The 21,654-nt window shown below is 29.3% G+C and overlaps 3 protein-coding genes across 3 annotated transcripts in view; 1 reads left to right on the top strand and 2 right to left on the bottom strand.

The window, feature by feature from the left end:
* The window catches only part of LOC101260947 (DExH-box ATP-dependent RNA helicase DExH14), a 29,576-nt gene extending 27,548 nt beyond the window's left edge, over window positions 1-2,028 (bottom strand). Inside the window, exons 1-3 of the mRNA XM_004241556.4 lie at window positions 1,649-2,028; window positions 1,516-1,577; window positions 1,162-1,330 (exon numbers count right to left, since the gene is read on the bottom strand). Coding sequence (XP_004241604.1) covers window positions 1,162-1,330; window positions 1,516-1,577; window positions 1,649-1,755 — 338 coding nt within the window. The 5' untranslated portion in view covers window positions 1,756-2,028. The remainder of the gene's footprint in view (window positions 1-1,161; window positions 1,331-1,515; window positions 1,578-1,648) is intronic.
* Window positions 2,029-2,888: 860 nt separating this feature from the next.
* Window positions 2,889-8,647, bottom strand: LOC101261241 (glycerophosphodiester phosphodiesterase GDPD6). The gene is made up of 8 exons (XM_004241557.4): window positions 8,284-8,647; window positions 5,911-6,089; window positions 5,465-5,648; window positions 5,200-5,274; window positions 4,872-4,981; window positions 4,520-4,738; window positions 3,925-4,080; window positions 2,889-3,337 (listed from the first exon to the last, which is right to left on the bottom strand). The coding sequence occupies exons 1-8, from the start codon at window positions 8,294-8,296 to the stop codon at window positions 3,098-3,100; spliced, it is 1,176 nt and encodes a 391-aa protein (XP_004241605.1). The 5' UTR covers window positions 8,297-8,647; the 3' UTR covers window positions 2,889-3,097.
* A 10,107-nt stretch (window positions 8,648-18,754) lies between these two features.
* TCP6 (TCP transcription factor 6) lies at window positions 18,755-20,321 on the top strand. The gene is made up of 2 exons (NM_001247639.3): window positions 18,755-18,945; window positions 19,064-20,321. The coding sequence occupies exon 2, from the start codon at window positions 19,103-19,105 to the stop codon at window positions 19,937-19,939; it is 837 nt and encodes a 278-aa protein (NP_001234568.1). The 5' UTR covers window positions 18,755-18,945; window positions 19,064-19,102; the 3' UTR covers window positions 19,940-20,321.
* Window positions 20,322-21,654: the final 1,333 nt, after the last annotated feature.

Raw genomic sequence — 21,654 nt, 5'->3', positions numbered from 1 at the left:
CTTTTCAGACTAGCAGTTCAAAAAACTTTCTCAGCATGCAGACTATCACAAAATATTCAAGGAAGGAAAAATATACACCTAATATCTGACCTCCAGCTCTTTATTATTCGCAATTTATTTCACACGTAGGATTACATTGGGTATGTTGTTATTGTATCAGTATTACTCTAGATTCTTTTTCAACCTTATGCTAATTATTATGTTGATAAGAAACTTTAATACTTTGCGCACAACAAATGTTAGTCATGCAATCTTTACTAACAACTCATTAGCTGGCAGCAGATAAGAAAAGTATAAGAAGCATGCTGGATTCTAGAATCCATTTTTCAACTCGTTAAGACATAGATTACAAGAAGTAACTTAATTTCGGCAATCAAGGACTGAAAAATCTTTGACTTATGGGTATGAATAACATTAACACGTCCATCAAGAACATTCCGCTACTGGATGATCTTTTTTCCTAACAATTAAAAAGGTCTAAAACGTACAGTATTCTGTAGAGTATCAAGAACTAATTCACTCAATGAAATATAATGTAATGAAGTGGACTGTTTGCTTTGGAAGATTTATGAATCTAATACACAGAACAACGGACAGGACAAAATGCCTTTTAGATCCTTCTGCAAAAAACTAAATATCCACGGTGCTTCTGGACCCAGCGGAAGCCTATATAAGTGGACCTAACATGAGAACTCATTTGGCCTAATACTAGCATCAGCAATTATCTTTTCTCCTTTATTTTTGGCGAATAGGTTCTCAAATAAGAAGTATCAAAAGGAACAGATACCAACTGCAAGTGGATTGAAATATACAGCAAGCAGTCGGAAAAGTTTTTATCCCAGCTTACAGAACTTCACGTGCTTGGGAAAAGGGATGAAAAAAGAGACTTTTCGATGAAGAAAAAAAGAGACTTAAAGACCCTTCTGAGCAGCTAAGGCATCATTGATCAAGCACCTATTCATTTTACTAGCCGACATTCTCCATTATTTCCTAGCGATAAAAGCATATCAACATGACCAATTGGTTCACCACTCCACCCCATCCCCAACTGATCCTCATTTATTCTAAAGATTAGCAAGTACCATAAATATAAATATACACAGACAAAATAAGGAGATAAATGTTATCTTCAAGCAACACATCTAGAAACTGTATGCCTACTTCTTCTCAGCAATACGCCTGTGTTCCTCACCCTCCACCATTGGCCCACTGAAAAGCCTATACACACTGAATGCCACCTCCCTAAACTCCTCTGACACAATCTCACCCTTCATCAACTCAACCACCGCGCCTATAAACTGCTTATAGGCTTGCCGCAACTCAGGAGAAGCTGCACCAATTACAGAACACTTCATTAAGCAGTGGAAATGAAAAGGGGAACAAAAGAATTTCAAAATGTTTCCTTTCAACCATAAGCTAATTGAGATGACTATATTGAACATACTTCCATGCATCTCAAAGTATATCCAAAACGAAAAAAGAAGAACGTACTAATTCTTAACAAATCAATAGTACCTTCGTCCCATTTATACACAATCTTTCGAGCAAGTTCTGATTCTTCAAGTGAAGTTGCAGTACTGAAAACAAGAAAAAAATTTATTAATCAAAAACGAAAAGGATATGTAATTTGAAGATGTGATTCTGGTACCTGCGAGACTTGAGTTTTTGCAGAATGGTTTTCCGGTGAAGGTATGCTTGATCGGCGTCAAATGGTTCCCGGAGAGCATTGGTCAGGCGAGGAAGTTGAAACAACATATTGGTTTCGCCGATTGGTGTTCTTCTCCGATAGTCTCAAGTGAAATTGTATGTGCTCCGAACCGGTTTTTGGTTTCTTGCGCAAGGTGTAATTGAGGAACCGGATACAGATTAGTGTAATTATTTTATTATATATATGTGACTTAATATATTTATAGTTTTTGATTAATAATTTATTAAACTGATAAATTTGAACTTTTTGATATATAATATTAAAAAGTTAAATATGTAATCCAACTATTTGAAAGTATTTTGAGATTGTCTTTTATAAGTACGATATAATTACTTTTCAGTTTATTAATAAAAATGGAAAAAGTGTCATTGATTTGTATTTTTTGTATTCATATGCGCAATTAGGTTATATTGATGTACTTGTTGTTAGGTTATATCGACAAATACAATTCAGATATACAAATAACAAAACAAAGAAAGGACTATATATATATATATATATATATATATATATATATATATATATTTTTATTTTTATTTTTGTATTCAATCACTTTTAATTTCGTAGGTTTATTGTATTGTTTCAATTGTCATTCGATTGTATTACTAGTATTCATTTTCTTTAATGGTTATATCAACACATACAATCTTGATGAATACAATTTGTATATGTCGTATGTGTCCACTTAATTTCGCTTGGTATAGAAATACAAGAATGAAATATAAGTATGTATCTACGAGATTACAAACGACCGTAAAAATAAACGGAAAATACAAAAATACACTTTACAATCAACGCACGAATTACAAAAGTAAAATATATGTCGGAAAATCCTACTCCATAATACAAAAATACAAGCGAAATACAAAAATTCAACAAAGATGTGAAAAAAGTTTGTGAGATGTAAAATCAAGACGAAATACGAGATTTGCCAAGAAGCTAAGTAGTCAAATATATGCAATTTATGTATGTTAATTGACATATGTTTTTTCCCTTATTATGTCTTTTTTTTTTGCACGAGATAGAATTAAGACTAGGTATACACCAAATCACATTGAGTATGTTATTGTTGTTGTTTTCTTTATTAGTTATTACGCTTTTTTGTAAGAGTGCTAAAATCCAAGAAGCAAGTAGGCAAAAGGGAGACAGTGTGTAAAGAATCTGACAACATCAAACAAAATTTCCGAAAAAGGCAAATCTCTTGTATAAATCCATAATCTAAGAGATAGGGTTAAGAGGGTCCAAATGCTTCAAGAGTGTCATTTGCACCAATTACAATATATTGAAACCTGTTTTTTCTTTTGGCAAATATAAATTGGAAAGCCAATGATATATACAGACCAATAAATAGCATTGCCTTGCCACAGACAATGTTGAATAGAATTTAACTCAGGTGTACTTGAACTTGGAAAGCATCAATTCAATCTTATTCAGAAGCCTAGTTGCTTCTTTTTCTCCAGATGCAAATGGATTGGTCCATTCCTGATAGTGGTGAAGGCTGCCTGTGAAGTCTGTGAAGAGGCCATCAACTCCCATCTTGTTTATCCAGTAGTCATACTCGTTGTATGGATCTTCACTGAAGTTGAAGTGTACGAATTGGTTCTCATTCCGGAAAGTGTATGGATGCACCTGAATTTGTTATTGAAATTCAGAGGATGAATATGTATGAAATTAAGATGAATTGCACGGAAAAGGAGAAAAAAGAAATACCATTTCTACACATGAGATAGGTAGTAAAGCAGGTTCATTCATTTTCTTTGAAAACTCAATAATTCAGAAGGCACTAGTTAATGGAAACTCGACAATTCTAAGAAGAGGCGTGCTAAACATAAGATGATAGCAGATCTATGATAGAAGGCACTAGTCATTAATGCATAGTGACTCATTAGGTTCTCTAAGAATTAGATGTAAAAACAATAACCTTGGAACTTAGAGGCAGACATTCACCAACTAGAAGCAACCCAGCACCCCTCAAACTTACAACAGAACAGACTCAACAAGTTAGAAATGTACATAACATGTCAATTGAAAACACTTTACATGATATCACTTTACATGATATATAGGTATTTCCTTTTCCTTCAATTAACAGTAATCTAATATTAGCGCACAATAAAATCAAAAACCGTGGAACAGAGACCAGTGGAAGAAAATATCATATCATCAATTAACTTCACATGTCAATGATATCCCATAATCAATGATTGATCAGATACCTGTAGATTACGGGCATGTGCTCTTGCGATGAGATCAGAAGGTGTTTGCAGATAATTGTTGGAACAAGGAACTATGGTGTCCTTCCAGGGACCAATCCCCACCACATAATCCTTGATATAATCAAGATAACCATCTGCAGTAATCTCCCAATATGACTGAAATGTAAAAAGGATCATTAATTTTCTAAATAGCAAAACAGTGTGACAATCAGATTTCTCTAGGGTATCTTTTCAACAAAACTATATTCCTAAAAAGGGAATACATGTTAGAATGGAGGTTAATTTCTTAATCAGCAAACAGAAAATTTTTATTTTTTATCAAGCCTGTAAAGTGTACTTGTTAATCCTGTAAACTTTTAAACAAGATCTGAATATTACATGCTTTATACAAATCTTTACCGGTGTGTCTAGACTGCAGATGTAGTTGATACTTTTATCGAAGTCCTAAAAGTTTGGATTTCCTTTTTGTATATGCTTCTAAATTGTGGGTAAAAACTTTCTTTGTTTTCTATCTCGAATTTAGCATTTCCAACATAAGATAGCCAACTTCTTCTTTGTAACATACAGTGCTAGCTAGGAGAGAGGGGATGAAAACCTGATTGGTGTCTTGAGTTGGTGTATTTGTGTCATCAATGAGGAAGATCTTAGGCAGGTCCGTTTGGTTTGATATATAAATTAGTGACGTCGGCGCAAAAGATTGAATGAATGCAGGCTGCTTTAACCATTGCTTCGACATATATGAACCTTTGTATCCATACTTCTTCAGTGTCTCAACAAACTTGTCCTCAAATTTCTTACCACCTGGCCATTTGACCTGTTGGAACCAGTAGTTAGTGTATAAGATAACTGAAAGTAATACATAAGGGTATCAATTGATTTTCCAGCAAAACATACTCTGCAATAATATCAGTTTGACCAATTTTGTAGCAGAAAGGGAATGAACTCACGTGTTGGTTGATAAGGACTGGATTTTTTATCTCTGGATATATTCCAACAACTCTATGGGCATCCAATGCAATTGAGATGAACTCCTCAAAAGTAATGATAGAAAATTCTCCTGCCAGTTAATTGAAAACGGAAAAGGTGAAAATATTGGAGGCAGTGAGATGCATTTTTCTGAAGAAACTATCCTCATATAGAGTAATAGCAGGAGCACGCATGCCTTGTTGTTGGGAAGAGTCAATCAAAAGCACCATTTTTTGTTGATGTAACATTTCACATAGCATAAATTTCTCTATCTTGTTTTATGTTTATAGGAACGTTTAGAAAACTAACCATTATATTGCTGATCTCTGAAAGGATATCTCTGCTTAACACGCAGAAGCTTCAATTCTTCAAGGGTGAAGTCAACTGCATAATAGTACAAGAAATTACTAATAGATGAAGTAATGATACATATCATATCAGTAAAGAAATAGTACAATACTTGGAAGGTAAACTGAATAAAATGAAGCTAACACAATGTGACAGCAAGAGGACATATTCTATTATCAATGTAATAAAACAGAAGTTAGCACAAGTGAAATTATAACATCCATACCCAGAAAATATCCAGTAGTGTTAACCCCTTGAACATCATAGGTCCTCTTTCGATCAGCAAATTCCTTGTGATTTGCTATATCAGTTGTATCATCAAGTATGACATCATGGAAACATATAAGAGCGCCGTCTTTAGATGCTAAAATATCTGTTTCGATGAAATCAGTACCCTCTTCAATAGCTCTCTGCATAATACTAGAGTTTCAGGGGCATGTTTTGCAGTTTATTTATATAAACAACCTGTTTGCTTCTATTTCAACATCAGTTACTGCAAGCAGAAAGGTGTTTTACAAACATCAAAAAGAATTTTCCCTATAATTGTACTTTAAGTATCAACCATGTGACCATAAGTGAAGCCATTTTATTGGAGACTAGACCCGGTTTCTAGTTACTACTTTGGAAACTGGATGTTTTGAAAATTATATGATGATTCTATTGTAGACATACCATGTATGCTGCTGCAGTTTCTTCAGGAATTTCTCCATTTGAACCTCGGTGTGCAATGTTGTAAGCTCGAAATGTTTGTAAAGGCTGTTTATTCCTATCATTTCTTCTGCCAGGAAGTGGGTAGAGAGGTCTGGCCGAGCATCCAACAAGAAGTAGCAAAAAGATATAAGGGATAACACCTGTAAAGTACATTGAGAAAGATGTAAGATTCTATATATGAACACATGATTATAAACGTTACCTATGCTTGTCTATCTACGGCCAATGATTTCACACGTGAACATGGTATATATAATGGTGCATGTATGGAGAGACCAATATACATGAATGCATGCACTTGACATCAATTGATCTATTCTGATAATCCAATTCATTGCAGCTTGAGAAAAGTTATAACATCTTAACTTTCAATCTAAAACAAGGAAAACCTTTGGAAATTAACAAGCAATACTCACACCAGAACCACTGTGTCTCAGTTCTAAATTAGGATTAGTCGATAGTTATGGTCAATACACATGTTTAGCAACAGGCAGCATGATAAATGTGCGAAGAATATACAGCCAACGATTTGTTCAGCCAAAGCATAGCTGGATAGTACTTGCGACACAGGATATCGGAATATATCATAACAAGTTCAATCCAATGTTTACATCCTAGTTTAATATGGGATACCCTTATGAACTTTGGACAAAGTACTAGACTAGATATACATTCAATTCTTATTCTGAAAATCAATAATGGGAAATAAGATTTAATCTATAATAGGATTTTTTTTGGTGGCCATAATTTGGTTCACTAATTCTATGAATCAACTGCTTTCAATCACACGCTAGTTGGCTTGCCTACAGTAATCCTTTATATTCCTTCTGTGATATTTGGTTAACTAATTAGATTGAGCTAATTTGAACCCGACTTAGATTATGAACCATCTTTATATGATGCACAATACTACACATCATAGCAATTGAAATAAGTGACATCTCGCTGAACTTTCAATTCTATCTAAATGAACAGTAACTAAGACTGCTCCGTTTTTTATTTGGAGCTAAGATTCTTTTTTCAGCTGATCCTAAATGTAAATTCTATAATCTACAACAACAACAACAATGCTGAACTCAAAATCAGTGGGGTTCAACTATATGAATCCTCAACATCCATGTTTATATCCTATATTTGGAAACAAAGTGTTTTAACATTTCACGCCTCATTGAATATGATACCTCGAAAAAATTAAGCAGGATTTTCCAAATTCAAAAACTATTCTTACTTTTCTTCCCAATTTAATTTAAGAAATTGTGTCAAGTCACGCCATGACATTCACTTTGAACTAGAAAGATAAGTTCAACGCTCACGTTTCCACTCCAGTTAATATCATTTGGGATTCTATGGTTGGGAACAAAGGAGACTACAAATTCACCTAACATCACATAATATTAATGGGGACGCAGAGAGCCCACAAAACCATTGAGAGTTGAACAATTACTACTACCAACGCTAAACCTCTCTGAAGTTTTATGGGGCCAGATTGACCTACAGAAACTGAATTTAGCAACCCCAACTTAGCATGTAAAATATTAAAGTTGCATACAATTTCTCACATAAAGAGTTACCAACCAATTTAAAGGTGTAAATCTGTCATGTATTAATGAGACGAGTAGATTTTAACACACTTATCTCTTTATTTTCTTGTATCAGCACCACCTACTCCCCATAATATATAAAGTTATGGTATCACCACAAGTTAATTAGATATCAAATAAATGCAAAGACACTGCATATAATGCGTGCTTACTGGGAAATGCCTTGACAAGAATTTGTAATTGTCAGAGCACCAGACAAGGCACACAGTTGAAAAACTGTTCAACCTTCCCATTTACTCGAAGTAAATTATGAGTAGACATATAATCTGAGTGCAGATTTCAATAACTAATTGTCACTGTACATTACTTGAAAGATTTGAGCCCATAGAGAACTTAAAAGTTAAAAACCCAGAAAAAAAACAATCTTTCAAATGATTCCACTTAATCCAGCAGCTATATACATAAAGGGGTTGTAGATATACACAATCTAAGCTAAAATACACAATTTTCAAGAACCAAGTGACAATATTGAAAAAATTACATTCCTAGAATACAAACATAATCCCAAACTAGCTAAGGTAAACCATAATAACAACAACAACATACCGTATAATCCCATTGTTTTGGTCGGTGAGATTAGAATATACACAGACCTTACCTCTAACTCGTAGAATAATACGAAATAGAGGGCATTATAACTAAATCCACCCTGCTCTATTTCATTCCAACACCAAATACAACAAATAACATAACGAAACACAGAAACAACAAAACTGGGGATTGTAATACTTACTTGGGGAATCCATGGTGACTGTCTCCTTCTTCCTCACTCCTCTTTTTTCTGTTTTTTGCAGAAAATTTATTGCCAGTAATGAATTATATAATTGATCATATCGCTGATTCGTTGCCGTGGATTTTAACGAATATTCCTAAAATTGCAATTTTCAAATTCCACAAGTGTTATAGTTATGCAAGGATACTTCACTTTGAATAATGTCAGCGTTATTACAGCCGTTGATTGAGAAAATTAGATTTAAATCTACGGTTAACATGAGTCCGTTAGGTAACAGGACTGTCACTGTAAACCCGATCACGTTTTTGATGATTAAATCCACTTCTGATTGGTACAGATCATTATGAATTTAGTTTTTTACTCCAAATAAACTGAAGCATTATCACGTTAGATATAATCCGTTTCACACCAATTTTGGATTTTTTTTTTTATTAAAATAAAATTCACATGAGGTATATTTAATTTAATTTTTTTGACAATTTTAGGTCGGGCCTTTTTTAATTTAATGACTAATTTGAGCATTATTTAATGATTACATATATTTTTTATTCATTTCTCATAAAATTTATGTAGATGTCCTGAAACAAAATCGCATATAAAAGAAATGAAGGTATAAAGTACATAAATTTCGTACATTTTGAGTTTAATTATGTCCTATATCATAAATTCTCTAATACAATTATTTTAAATTTTTTATTGTTTTCGAATATATTCATTGATTGTCTGATACATCGCGAATGATATATTACATAATGAGAGAAATGTATTCGAGAGGGGATAGAAATGTATTTGAAATAAATATTTTTTTAATTATTTTAAATGGTAAGAAATTTTAGAGATTATTATATTTTATGTCGTATATTTATATAATTTTTTAAAAATAAAAGTACAGTACGTCTGCGCAAAAAAATAATTTAAATTCTTCTTCTTTTTTATTTCATTCGCACTTATTTATTTTTATATTCTTACAGAAACTCAAGTACGACTAAACAAATAGATCCATAAACTCGAATTCCTTTTTGGAATATAAAAAATAATATGTGAAAAGGATCAAATAAGCTTAACTTTTGTTTTAATAAAAAATATTGATTTAAACTTAAATTAATTTTCACTTTCATCATTGAAAGAATATATATGACTCATTTTATGTATATATAAGTTATGAATATATGGGAACTATTTTTTAACCAAAAACTATATATTAATTTAAATCATAAAGTTAATCAATATATTAAACTCTTTTTCGTTAGATTATATTTTTAAAAAACTACAAACACATGAAAAAAGAATTTTATTCCAATAAAGTATCAATATTATAGACATTTTTGGTATAATAAATTAAAACTTCGAGTGTCACGTCTAGTTTTTAAAATAATTATTAAATCCTGAACTTAATTAATATAGTATTCACTTTCTATTTTTGGAGTTCTATTGGGGAATGTGCAACTTGATAGTCAACAGAGGTTGAGCCTTCGTTTGATGATTGGATATAAAAAATTTCACGTCTTAATTTCTTCGTTCGTTTCATATTACTTGACTCTTCTATTAAAAAAAAATTATAATATATTTTTATTTAATTTAAAAGTAATAAAATGGTTTTAAATTATTTATATTGCAATATTTAATAACTACATATAGTTATACTAATAACTAATCAAATTTCGAGTTTCCTTATAAAGTTAATTTAATAAAAATACATTTTATTTAATATTTTTTTTAAATATATTAAATTAATATAAATCAAATCACACGAAATTAAAAAAATATTTTATCAATTGATCATCAAATTCAAACTTGGTGGCTACGTACTATCTAGTGTTCACATTTTGTCGACGATAGATAATTGTTGCAATCAATTACGCGTCATTAGTATAAATGTCCACATATTTTAGAATTTTTAGGTAGTTTTTAATTTTTATATTTCAATATTTTAAGTTATAGAAAAGTGGTCTAAAATATATCTAATATCAAAATAATAAATAGTTTTTACAAGCCATAAATTTAATATTTATATATACTTCACAAGTCATACTACTAACATTAAAATAGCAACAAAAAAAAAACTTTTTTTGCGGCATAATTAGTTAATTTATATGTCCCTACACGATATGACTATATCATAATATCTCATCTAAGTTAGTTGTAAAGTACATAACAAATTATGAAATATGTCGGAGAACATTGTGAATTTTTAATAAAATAACAACACCCAAATCCACATATTTACTCTATTGTATCATCCCACATTAGCTATCGATTTTTTCGCCCTCTAAAACTGATTAAAGAACATATCCACGGCTAATATATAAGAGGAAATAAGCACATACGTCAAGGCTAGTAAATTAGAACTCTTCAAATATCACACATGCTACGTATATTATTTTCACTAAGCACACATGTCACTGTCAACGTGTGTGCTTCCCAAAATTCTTCAATAAGTTCGAGGAGTATTTTAGTCATTTAGGTTTATTGGGATCGCTCGTAAATTAGGACTCTCAAAATATCACATGTTCCACATATATTATTTAAAAATTACACTTAAAATATTAACAAAATTATAAATTAAAACAAATAAAATAATGGGAACTTTTGAAAATAGCCATTAAAATAAATTTAATTATGTTTTATAGCTATAATTTACATATTTACGGTTATAGCTATAGTTTAAACTGACTCGTTTGTATAATTCACAGATTTGTATAATTTACATGTTTGTATAATTCACTGGTACATTTGTATAATTTACAGGTTTGTATAATTCACTGGTATATTTGTATAATTTAGTTATGTTTGTGTAAACTTGAAATAAAGAATTCATACGATTACAAACATCAAAAGTGTAAACAGTTATACAAATTCTGAATTTATACAAAAATTATAAAATTTTGAATTATATAAACATGTGAATTATACAAAACAAAAAAGTTGATCCCACATAATTATAACTAAAAATAGATTGTAAATTGTAACTAAGATAAACTATTACTATATTAACTAATATATATTTATTTCCACACATAATTTTTCCATAAAATAATATATATCGAGCCCGGACTTATCTTTCGGCGGGTTGGAAAAAATCTACGGGGAAAGGCATAATTCTAATTATTGAACATGACAAAAAAATTTGTGCTACTTATGATCGAATGAGTTAAAATATTTTTAAACTTACGTTGAGCAGTTGTGGGCCCATGGGGTAAATAACTATGAGCAATTTTTTACGTATAACAAACAAAAAAATTATATTTTTATATTAAAGTTGTAGTATGCATGATTGCACTCTATAGTAAACATAAATGTGTATATTTGCTATACATATAAAAAAAACAGTTATATAGTTCGCTATACATAAAAAACAATTGTATAATTCGATATACATTACAAAAGAAAGCAGTTGTATACAAAAGACCAATTGTATAATCTTTGTATGTATAAAATGAGAAAGAAAGAAGGCAAATAAAACTGGCAAATGAATATTTGTATTGTATAATTATAAATGTATATGACGAAGATATATGTATTTGCATGTGTGTATATAATTTTCTCTCGTTTTATAGAAATAGAAACACAGTTTATACATTTCGTTTCAATTTGTATAAGTGAGAGAGACGAGGGTAGTGAGCGAGATCTGGGAGAGTGACGAGCGAGATTTGAGAGGGAGGGGGGGAGAGGAGAACGGATATGTATATGTATATATATATATATATATATATATATATGTATGTATATATAATTTTTTTCTCGCTTTGTACAAACACAAAAAGCATTTTACACATTTGTGTTTGTATAAAAGCGAGAGAGGCGAGCGAGACTGCCACCAAAACGAGAGTGATGAGCGAGATTTCACCATGAAAGAGGCGAAAATAACAATAGTTTGCTTTAGGGTACAATTATATTTAATTTGAATTAATAGTTTGCTATCATATACAATTTTGCAACAACTAATAAGAGTACGCACTTCTCTAGAAATTTTCATTTAAATAATCAACATACTTTTTTTTAACTACATTTAATTGTCATGTTATGCTTTTCAAAAGTCAATTTAATTAATTCTTAAGGCAAAATTAGATTACATTAATTTAACATTTTAAACAAAAAAATAAATATTAAAAACTGCGAAAATACTATAAATTACAATTTCATTGCATATTAATATAATAAAAAAAATATATCGTAAAATGATAGCAACATACTTAATTTATCATTTGACACTAAAAAAGAAAAACATAACAATTAAAAATAGACAAAAAATGATAATAAAAATTAAAGACCGATCTATTCGAGGACAATCCCAAAATAAAGATAAAATGTACTAAGTAAAAACTTCATCAATTACCATGCAATTCATCAAAGGCTATTCCATCTTTTTCAATAATACAATTTCAAAATACTTTTATTTTTTCGATTATTATTCCATTCATATGGAAGCGCCTACTAAGTAAGCATTATTGGGAGGAGGCATTTATCATATTTACTTCATTTTTCATTTAGTTTAGTAATGCAAGGGATGGGGAACCATTGTCTGTATACACTTATGGTGGATTCATAAATAAATGTTTCATGATAGTGACATTACATGCATATTTGATATTATTACTATTCCTAAAACCCCACAATTTCATTTTTAAAAAATGAAAAATCTATCTCAATACATATCTTATTTTATTACTCTCTAAAACCCTCTCGAATACATATTATTCTCTCGCTGATACATATTTATTTCTCTCTTGGATACATTCTTTCTCTCACCTATGTATCTGGTTGTCTATTGATGTATCCGGATGTCTATTGAGGTATCCATATGTCAAATCCACTCTCTGAATACATCCATTACCTATGTATTGGATGTTCACCAGGAAGTCCAGTAATGTATCTGAAATCCATGAATTTTAAGGAATTTTTGTAATTAAAAAAAGAGTTAAAAAATAATGTAATACCTATAATACTATGTGATTTATGTAAATTATACTTTTTTTTTAATCTAGTATTTATCTCTCTCAGTTCCATTTTGTATCCGTTAGTATGATTAATATAGAATTTAAGAAAGAAATGATTTTTTTTAAAAAAAAATTCTAGTCTAAAATAAGTGATAAAAATTTATGTGGCTACAAATTATTTCATTCAAGGTAAAATAAATATTTTAAAATTAAATTGTTTTGTTATTAATTTAAAATATGTCACTACAACAAAAATAACTTTTAGCAGCATTAAATATTGACACTAATAAATAGTGCTAACGTCTTTATTGACATTAGTTAAGTGTCATTAGAACCAATGTCGCTAAAGACTTTAGGGACATATACAAAAGGTGACAATTACCGCTAAAAATGCATATTTAATGATAATTAAAAATTAAATGCGTTATAGTCATTTTTATTGTAGCGTGTCATTCTTTTAGCACTAATTAAATTTTTTTTATATAAATTAATTGAACATAGGAATACAATATTATAATATCATTAATTAGATCATGCACACCTCAAATATTTTATGGGATACTTATTATGTATTTGAATAACTTTGATCATCAATATTTAAATAGATAAAAAGATAAAGTTACCTAATGTTTTTCTTGCTTCCACTGGAAATTTGAATAGGAGAATTCATAATTCTTTTCTGATCACTAGGTCAACCTTATCTGTTTATTAGAATGGATGTTTCTTAATTGTTAACTTTTATTATTAGATTTTTTTTTTATTAATTAGTGAAGAAATTTATGTTATATAATTTTTTTACTTATTTTTTTCACCGAACTAATTTATTTGAAAAATATATGATGAAAAATAGAATCACACTACAATAGTGAGAAGTCTTTTAATTTTTTCGTATAAAAATATTAGTAGTTTTTCTTTTCTCTCTCGTTTTTAAATATGAAAATGCGGAATAACCACCAAATATTTTTGTGTAGAAAATATTGTCCTGTTAAATATTTCAATAAACTGACAAAATGGTTTCTAACAGATTTAAACTATTTCTAAAGCTGAAAGTAACAGTACTCTTTCTGATCGGACTTCTACATCTGCATACATTTTTCAACTTATAATTTTTAAAAGTATTGCTCATAATAGTATTTTGGGAAAAGGGTTAACAAACCTTTGATTACTAGGCGATTTTACTTTTTTTATATTTTACATTCCTTAATCAAAGTTTTGGCTTCGCTAGTGGATATGTTCCTTGTTATAAAAGTGATTAATATATATCCGTACAATTATATAAATGGTTTACTTATTTTCTTATCATTACAAAAGAAGCTCACACATATTCTTTATCGAAAGAAAGTGAAAAAATTAATTTTAAATTAAAAAGAAAATTCATATATATGTGAATATATGATTCTTCTAACAAGATTCAAGATATATTTTAATTTTCTTCATACATTTTTGTTTACTTCTTTGAGTATCGTTATCTGAGTTTCTTAATTTTTTTATTCGCTCTTTAGTGAAAAGAAAAAATTTAAAACTAAACTCTTTTGGGGCTATATTGTAATTTAGTTTTTGTATTTGTCAAATAAAATAAAAAACAGGGCATCTATAATAAATTTAACAAGAAAATTTGTGAAACATAAATAAATTTGACCATCAAAATAATAAATTTAAATTAGTTGTTGAAACAAAAAAATAAAAAAGATATGAGTGAGGAGGATTAAATATACCCCATATGGATTATATTTTTTTCAAAAGAATAATTAAAAGATAAATCAAAATTATTTTTCACCTGTCAAAGATAAAATATATGTTAGTCATTTGTATAATAAATATGATTAGATACGACTTACTTTCATAACAATAGTTATATCAACTCTAAATAACAAAGTTGAAGGGTATACCTATTTGTAGGAAATAAACCAATAGCTTAGGATCTGTTTAATTAAGATTTGTTAGTTAGATAGGTTCTTAATCCTAATTTAATTTGGTTGTTATTATATATTTTTTGGTGTAGTCAGAGATACATTCAATATGTAGAGAACTTTTTAGCCAAATTAAACCTTTATATAAAGTAATTTATCTAAATAATATATTTCTCAAAATTTTTATAAAATTAGTATAAACGTATTTCATAGTAACATTTTAGGGTATATTTCGTTTTTTAAAAACTAACAGAGTTAGGTTGATATATGATACTGTAAGTAATGTTTTACTCCTAAAACGTTATTTTGAGTAATGTTTAACTCCTAAAATGTTACTGCGAGTAACGTTTTAGGAGTAAAATGTTACTATAAGTAACATATATCAATCTAACGCTGTCAGTTTTTAAAAAATAAAATATACCCTGAAACATTATTATGAAATACATTTGTGCTAGTTTTGTAAAATTTAAAAAAAACGTATTATTTTAATGAATTACTTTATATAATGACTTAGTTTGATCAGAGAGATACGTTCAAACACTCAATGAACAAAAATACAAGAGTTATTGAGTTTATTTATTTATGCCTCCTACCTCTTATTTGTTGATTAATAATTTTTTTCTATATAACTATCGTTGGGCTTTTCACTTCTGCTTATATTATTACCTTGAGTAAAAAGAAAGTTTCTCCAACTTAGTATTTATTATTTTTCTTAGCAAAGTTAGAAACATATATAAACTGATCAATGTACGATAGTAATTATATCACCAATAACTTACCATACTCATAAATATATCTGAAATCATATTTAACTTGTAAGAGCCCACAAACTTAATAAATAAATTCACAGTTCAATTGCACATGATAGAGACGTATTTGTAATTGAAAATGGCAAATGAAAATGGATGCCTAAATTAATTTTTGCTCTTGATATCAAATATTAAAGTAAGGGTTCTTGCAAAATAGGTAAGCTAGGGTTTTCTTAACTAATTAGAATTTGTGACGCGTGAGAGCTACTTAAGGTGGAACCTCTCTCGAAAAATATTTTTTTTTCATGTTCGAATTTAAACACTGAGGCATCTGATGATGGAGATATCATATCCATCCCATAATAATATTTGTCAGTCTACTGTATAATTTTCAAGCAAGTGTAATTAAATTGAGTTCCTACAAAAAAATGAATACTTTTAATAATTCTTCTAAAAAAAAATATTGTGAGTATTTGCTCAATTCATTTTCATTTTTTTTTTATAGAAAATTAGACGCTAGGACTTGTCGCTGTTATAGGGTCAGAAATTTTTAAAAAAAGGATCAGCAGAATCAGTTGGAGTTACTGTTTAATAGTAAAAGGTGTACGTAAATGAGACAACTAACAGATTTTTCTGAATTATATAAATAAATAAAAAGATAAATCATGATGACAATGATAATAGTTTCAAATTTCAGTAAAATTAAGCTTCTTTAATTTTTTTTCTCAAGTAAAACAATTTTAACGTATATATAAGGTTCGAGCCAAAGCTACACAAAATTCATATGACACCAGTAGGTATATATCCATCATTGTGCATATTTAGAAGTTTACTAAATCAAATATATCATTGGAAATTCCGTTAATATTATAAATTAATTTAAAATCGATCACTATAGGAATCATAAACTTCACATCCACCCGAACATCGTCATAAAAATGATTGTGGCAAACTGGCACTAGAACATGGAAGAGATAGATGGAGCTGCATTTAGCCACATAGTTATGTTAGTCTGTCTGGGATTTTTATGGGTCCATTTGTGATTTTTTTTTTATTTTTTGGTTTGTAATGTCAATATCTCTCAATAGTTCAACTTACATATATGGAGACAGTTCGAATATTGTTTCAAGTTAATCATAAATTGACTAATTTTAGGTTGATTTGGTGTATTGCATTCGAGCAAGCATAATCTGAGAAAAACTTATCCGCACCACGTGTTTACATTAAGCCAGTGCAATTTCTATTATTATGTGATTTAATGAAGTAAAATGAATAATAAATTTAAACACACGATATGCATGTAAGTGCGGGTAAGTTTTACCCCATAATCACTCTAAATTGCCCAGTAAACTTGCCAAAACATTATAAATAGTAGCAAGTGCAAAGAATTTTACTCAATTATAAGATGATATATATTCTCTTCATTTCAATTCGTTTGTCTGGTTTTAACTTGATAAAAAGTTTCAAAAAGTGAAGAAAATCTTTGTAGTGTTAAAGTAAATGCTAAATGTACCATAATGCATGTTTTTTAATCGTATAGTCTTAAACATGTCACATGAAAAGTTGAAATTAAAGAATTACCATAGAAAAGAAAAGAGACATTCTTCTTGAATTTTGGACTAAAAAGAAAATAAGGCAAGCAAATTGAAACGGAGGAAATATAATTGTTCAAGTACTAGACAATGCAAATTAATTTTAAACAACTAAAGTATAACATGTTATACATGTAGCCAAAGTTGGACAAACTCTTCACTTTTGATATCGCACTTACGTTAAAACTCTCCAAAAATATACTACTCTTAGAGAATCTGTCACACATCTATTGTCATTTTTGAAGAGTCCGAGCAACAAATTATCTGTTTTGTAGCCTACTTAATCTGATGGTGTAAAAGATATGTGCACTTGATCATGACCAGTATTTAAACTCTTTAATTTCTTGCAAAAAACATTATCACTTTTCCTTCTCTATTCACTCATATAATATATAGTTGGTGTTTCATCATTCTTCATAAATGATAACCTAATCATGCATTGACAATCATAACTTGGAACATACTTTTCTTAATTTAGAAATTTATGCATATTCTCTATTTCTAACAGTTGAAACTTCTGCTTTTGTGGAGTTTCTTTCTATAGCTATCACAAAGAGAAAAAAAAGTGTGCTAGATATTGAAAAAAAAAAGAATATATGATAAAACACTAAAGTTGATTTAAGTTAGTACAATCCAAATTGCTACCTATGCTATATCTCACTGCAAAAATAAGTGTGGTCCTCTCTGTGTGTGTACAAAATAAGTATTGCTGGTCCCTCCTCTATACAAATATAGCTGTTCTATACTATCAATTATCTCATCCAGCTACTGCACCACAACTTTGTCATCCCCACTAGCTACAAAATCTTAATTTGATGGCATTTATCTTAATTAAATTGAACACAACAAAATTGAAATAACAACTTTTAATGCAATTAAAACTCTACTACTAGTTTGATAAGCTACTTACTTACTTTTCACTAGTGGAAAAAAAAAAGTATAGTAACTCCTTTTTCTTTTCTAAAACTATTGGAGGTGGTCCATTTGAAGTTAACAGCCTACCTTACCTTAATTAACAATAACCATCAAATTAAAAAAAAAAACTTATAATTACTTCATTTGTGTTGTGTAATCTTGTTTAAATTAATCGATGTGACACATGTCATGATTCTATTGATACACATGGCTACGAATTCGCCATACCTTTATTTATTCCTTTTCCCTTGCCTTAGCAATATGGCATGGTTAAGATTCTAAAACTTATTCTGTAAGTTTATAATTGTGTGTACATAAGTTAGGTTTCTTGCTTCAGAACTCATTCATTTTGATGTGGTATTTATACACAGAAGACTTTAATGCCATTAAGAGATTCTTGTGAGCTGCAAAATCTGACTTGAGTTCAATTTCATCCTTCCTCAATTCCTTATACATAGATATCTTTTCATCCTCAACGCGTCCCAAGAAATAGTGTATCAGATCAACAGCAACAACAACAACAGAGACATCGAGGATTCAGTCTTTTATATATCTATTGGTTAGTCACACTAATTAGCCTTTAATGTTTCATTCAATAATTTTTTTTTGTGTTTCAATTTTATGGATGAAACTTTCAAGTTGCATATACCTAATTGTTAAAATGAATATTTGTGTAGATCAATGATGAAGAAAAGAGTGATTAGTACTTGATCATTATGAACTCAAGAAAGCAAGAAACTGGTTCAGGGGTTGATACCAACAACAGTAAAACAACGTCAACGACTACTGCTACTACTATTCCATCAAGTTCTTCTTCAAGGCAGTCATCTTCATGGGGAGGAGGGTTTAAAAATCCAAGAATAGTACGCGTATCGCGTAGTTTTGGAGGGAAAGATAGACACAGTAAAGTGTGTACAGTAAAAGGATTAAGAGACAGGAGAATAAGGCTTTCAGTACCAACAGCAATTCAATTGTATGATCTTCAAGATAGGCTTGGGTTAAGCCAACCAAGCAAAGTTGTAGATTGGCTAATAGATGCAACTAAAGATGAAATTGATAAGCTTCCACCTTTACAAATACCACCACCATCACTCTCTCATTTCTTCAGTACGAAAGATCATCATAATTTAGATTTCGTTGATACTGGATTATTTGGAAAGGACAGGTGGATTGCTACTACAAATGATCAAGAGAGTAGTAATCATTTGATCTTTCAATCTTCTAATTTAGGCATGTTAAACACCTTCAGTAATAGTTGGGAACCTAATTCAAATTTATCATTAGGTCCATTTGGAAATTACCAAGATCAATATCAACAACAACAAAATATGCCTTTAATTCCTTCAAGTTCTCATCATCAACAACAACAACTATATTTTTGTCCAACTAGTAGTAGTACTACAACATTGTCATCTCTTGTTCCTCCATATAATTCCCATTTCCATCCAAATTCGATCGCGCCAACCCTTCAGTTAACCACTTCTCCTGTGAAATCTTCCTTCAGTTTACAAGATCATCATCAACACAACCATAAAGAAGGCAGTGGTTCTTAAGCATATTATACAGTAAGACATTAATTATTATTCTATATATCTATCTTTTTTTATGTTTATAAACTTTGTTATACCACTATATATATATGTGGTGATTAATTAGTATATATAATTTGTTAGAAGCATAATTTTGCTTACTTTGAAATTATTAAGTGAATGCACTTTGAGTTATAGATTATTCATGTGAATTGTAATCTATGATGATTAGGTGCATCATGTAGTCTTTATATTGTAATTTAGGTGCATTCTTTTGTAATATTTTAAGTTTAGAATCATCATTTAGCATAGATTAAAAAAAAAAAGAAGAAGACCTTTTAGTTTGTAATGTTGATTTTTACAAGTGTGAAGGTTTCCTAATTAATGATTTAAGTGTGTTTAATTTTATGTATATCTTCTTCTTCTGTTCTCTTTTGTGCCTTGTGAGATTTATGAAAACCTAATTAGTATCCCAACATAATATGCATTCTTATAAAAAGTTTAGTTTTTGAATTTTGTTTAATGAAAATTAATAATTAGTAAGTAGTATTTTAAATGAAATGGTGTGTCTGTTCATTTTTTGTTTACTACTTGTGATTTTCAAGATAACTTTTATGGAGTTAGTATATATTTTCTGTAATTTACAATATTCTCCAAAAAAATCTTTTCTTCTCCATCAGGCGTCGATCAAGTTCAATTTTTTTTTACCTAGTTTCCAAATATAACTTCCTCACTATTTACTTAGTGCAGAAAATTATAGGCTTGTGTTGCGTATAATCCCATAATAATCATGTAGTCCTAAACTAAAGTTACATCAAATTTACAAGATTTTCTTTAATCTTGTAGTCTTAAACATACCACATGAAAAGTTGTTAAAAGAAAAAAGGAGGTCATTTTTTTTTAAACAGACTAAATAAAAAAGGAGGGTCATTCTTTTTGAAACGGAGAGAGTAATTCCTACGGAAATGAGTTGATCATTTTGCATGAAATAATACACTAACTTAATTAGGTTAAAGACCCATTTTGCTCTGTTTAAAGTTATATATGTAACAAAGACTTACTATTACTTTTACTGTGCTCCTCATGATCTTTTCTGTTCTACTTTCTGCAAATAAAAGTAATTTTATATATGCGCCCCACATGCAGATTGATTCGTGGATCCGTGATTTAAGTTTTATAAATTCAACGTTTAATATAAGATTCAAACATTAAATATATACTATATTTTAAAAAGTTATGATGTTAAATAGCAATAACAAAAGAATATTTATAATGTTAATCATATCTTTTAGGGAGGTTATATATCACTGATTATAAGTTTATAACTAATCAGTAGCGTCAATACAGTACTACGATATGTATTAATAATATAATAATTAACATAATTAATACTTCGTTAAATGAAACAAATTTAAGTATACATCCCCTCTGATCTGGGTTTTGTAATTTCTTACAAACCCTAGATATCGAAATGATTGCTCTCATCTAAAATTAAAGAACAAGAAAATCAGCTCCATGCCGCATAATACATTACGTAAGTTATTCGTTTTTTTGAGAGCGAAGCATTTTAAGTTTGACATGAAATTTGCGCGTAAATTTTTTTTAAATGAAATTTATATATTTGTAAATTAAGTAAAAAATATTAAAAGTCACAATAATTGACAGTTCAAAATAATTAGTAAAAAATATATGAAAAATTCACAGTCAAATATAGACTTGTATGAATCTTGAAATTTAAA

This window comes from Solanum lycopersicum, chromosome 6, assembly GCF_036512215.1.
Source record: "Solanum lycopersicum chromosome 6, SLM_r2.1".
Taxonomy (NCBI): domain Eukaryota; kingdom Viridiplantae; phylum Streptophyta; class Magnoliopsida; order Solanales; family Solanaceae; genus Solanum; species Solanum lycopersicum.
This window is presented reverse-complemented; position numbering and strand designations above follow the sequence as displayed.

Excerpts from the sequence above, each read along its gene's own strand:
- LOC101261241 (XM_004241557.4), bottom strand. Across the intron at positions 4,739-4,871 it reads CAGTCCTTATCAACCAACAC|GTCAAATGGCCAGGTGGTAA; the intron begins GTGAGTTCATTC and ends TGGTTCCAACAG. Across the intron at positions 4,081-4,519 it reads CAACTCAAGACACCAATCAG|TCATATTGGGAGATTACTGC; the intron begins GTTTTCATCCCC and ends TTTACATTTCAG.
- TCP6 (NM_001247639.3), top strand. The coding sequence starts at position 19,103 with ATGAACTCAAGAAAGCAAGAAACTGGTTCAGGGGTTGATACCAACAAC.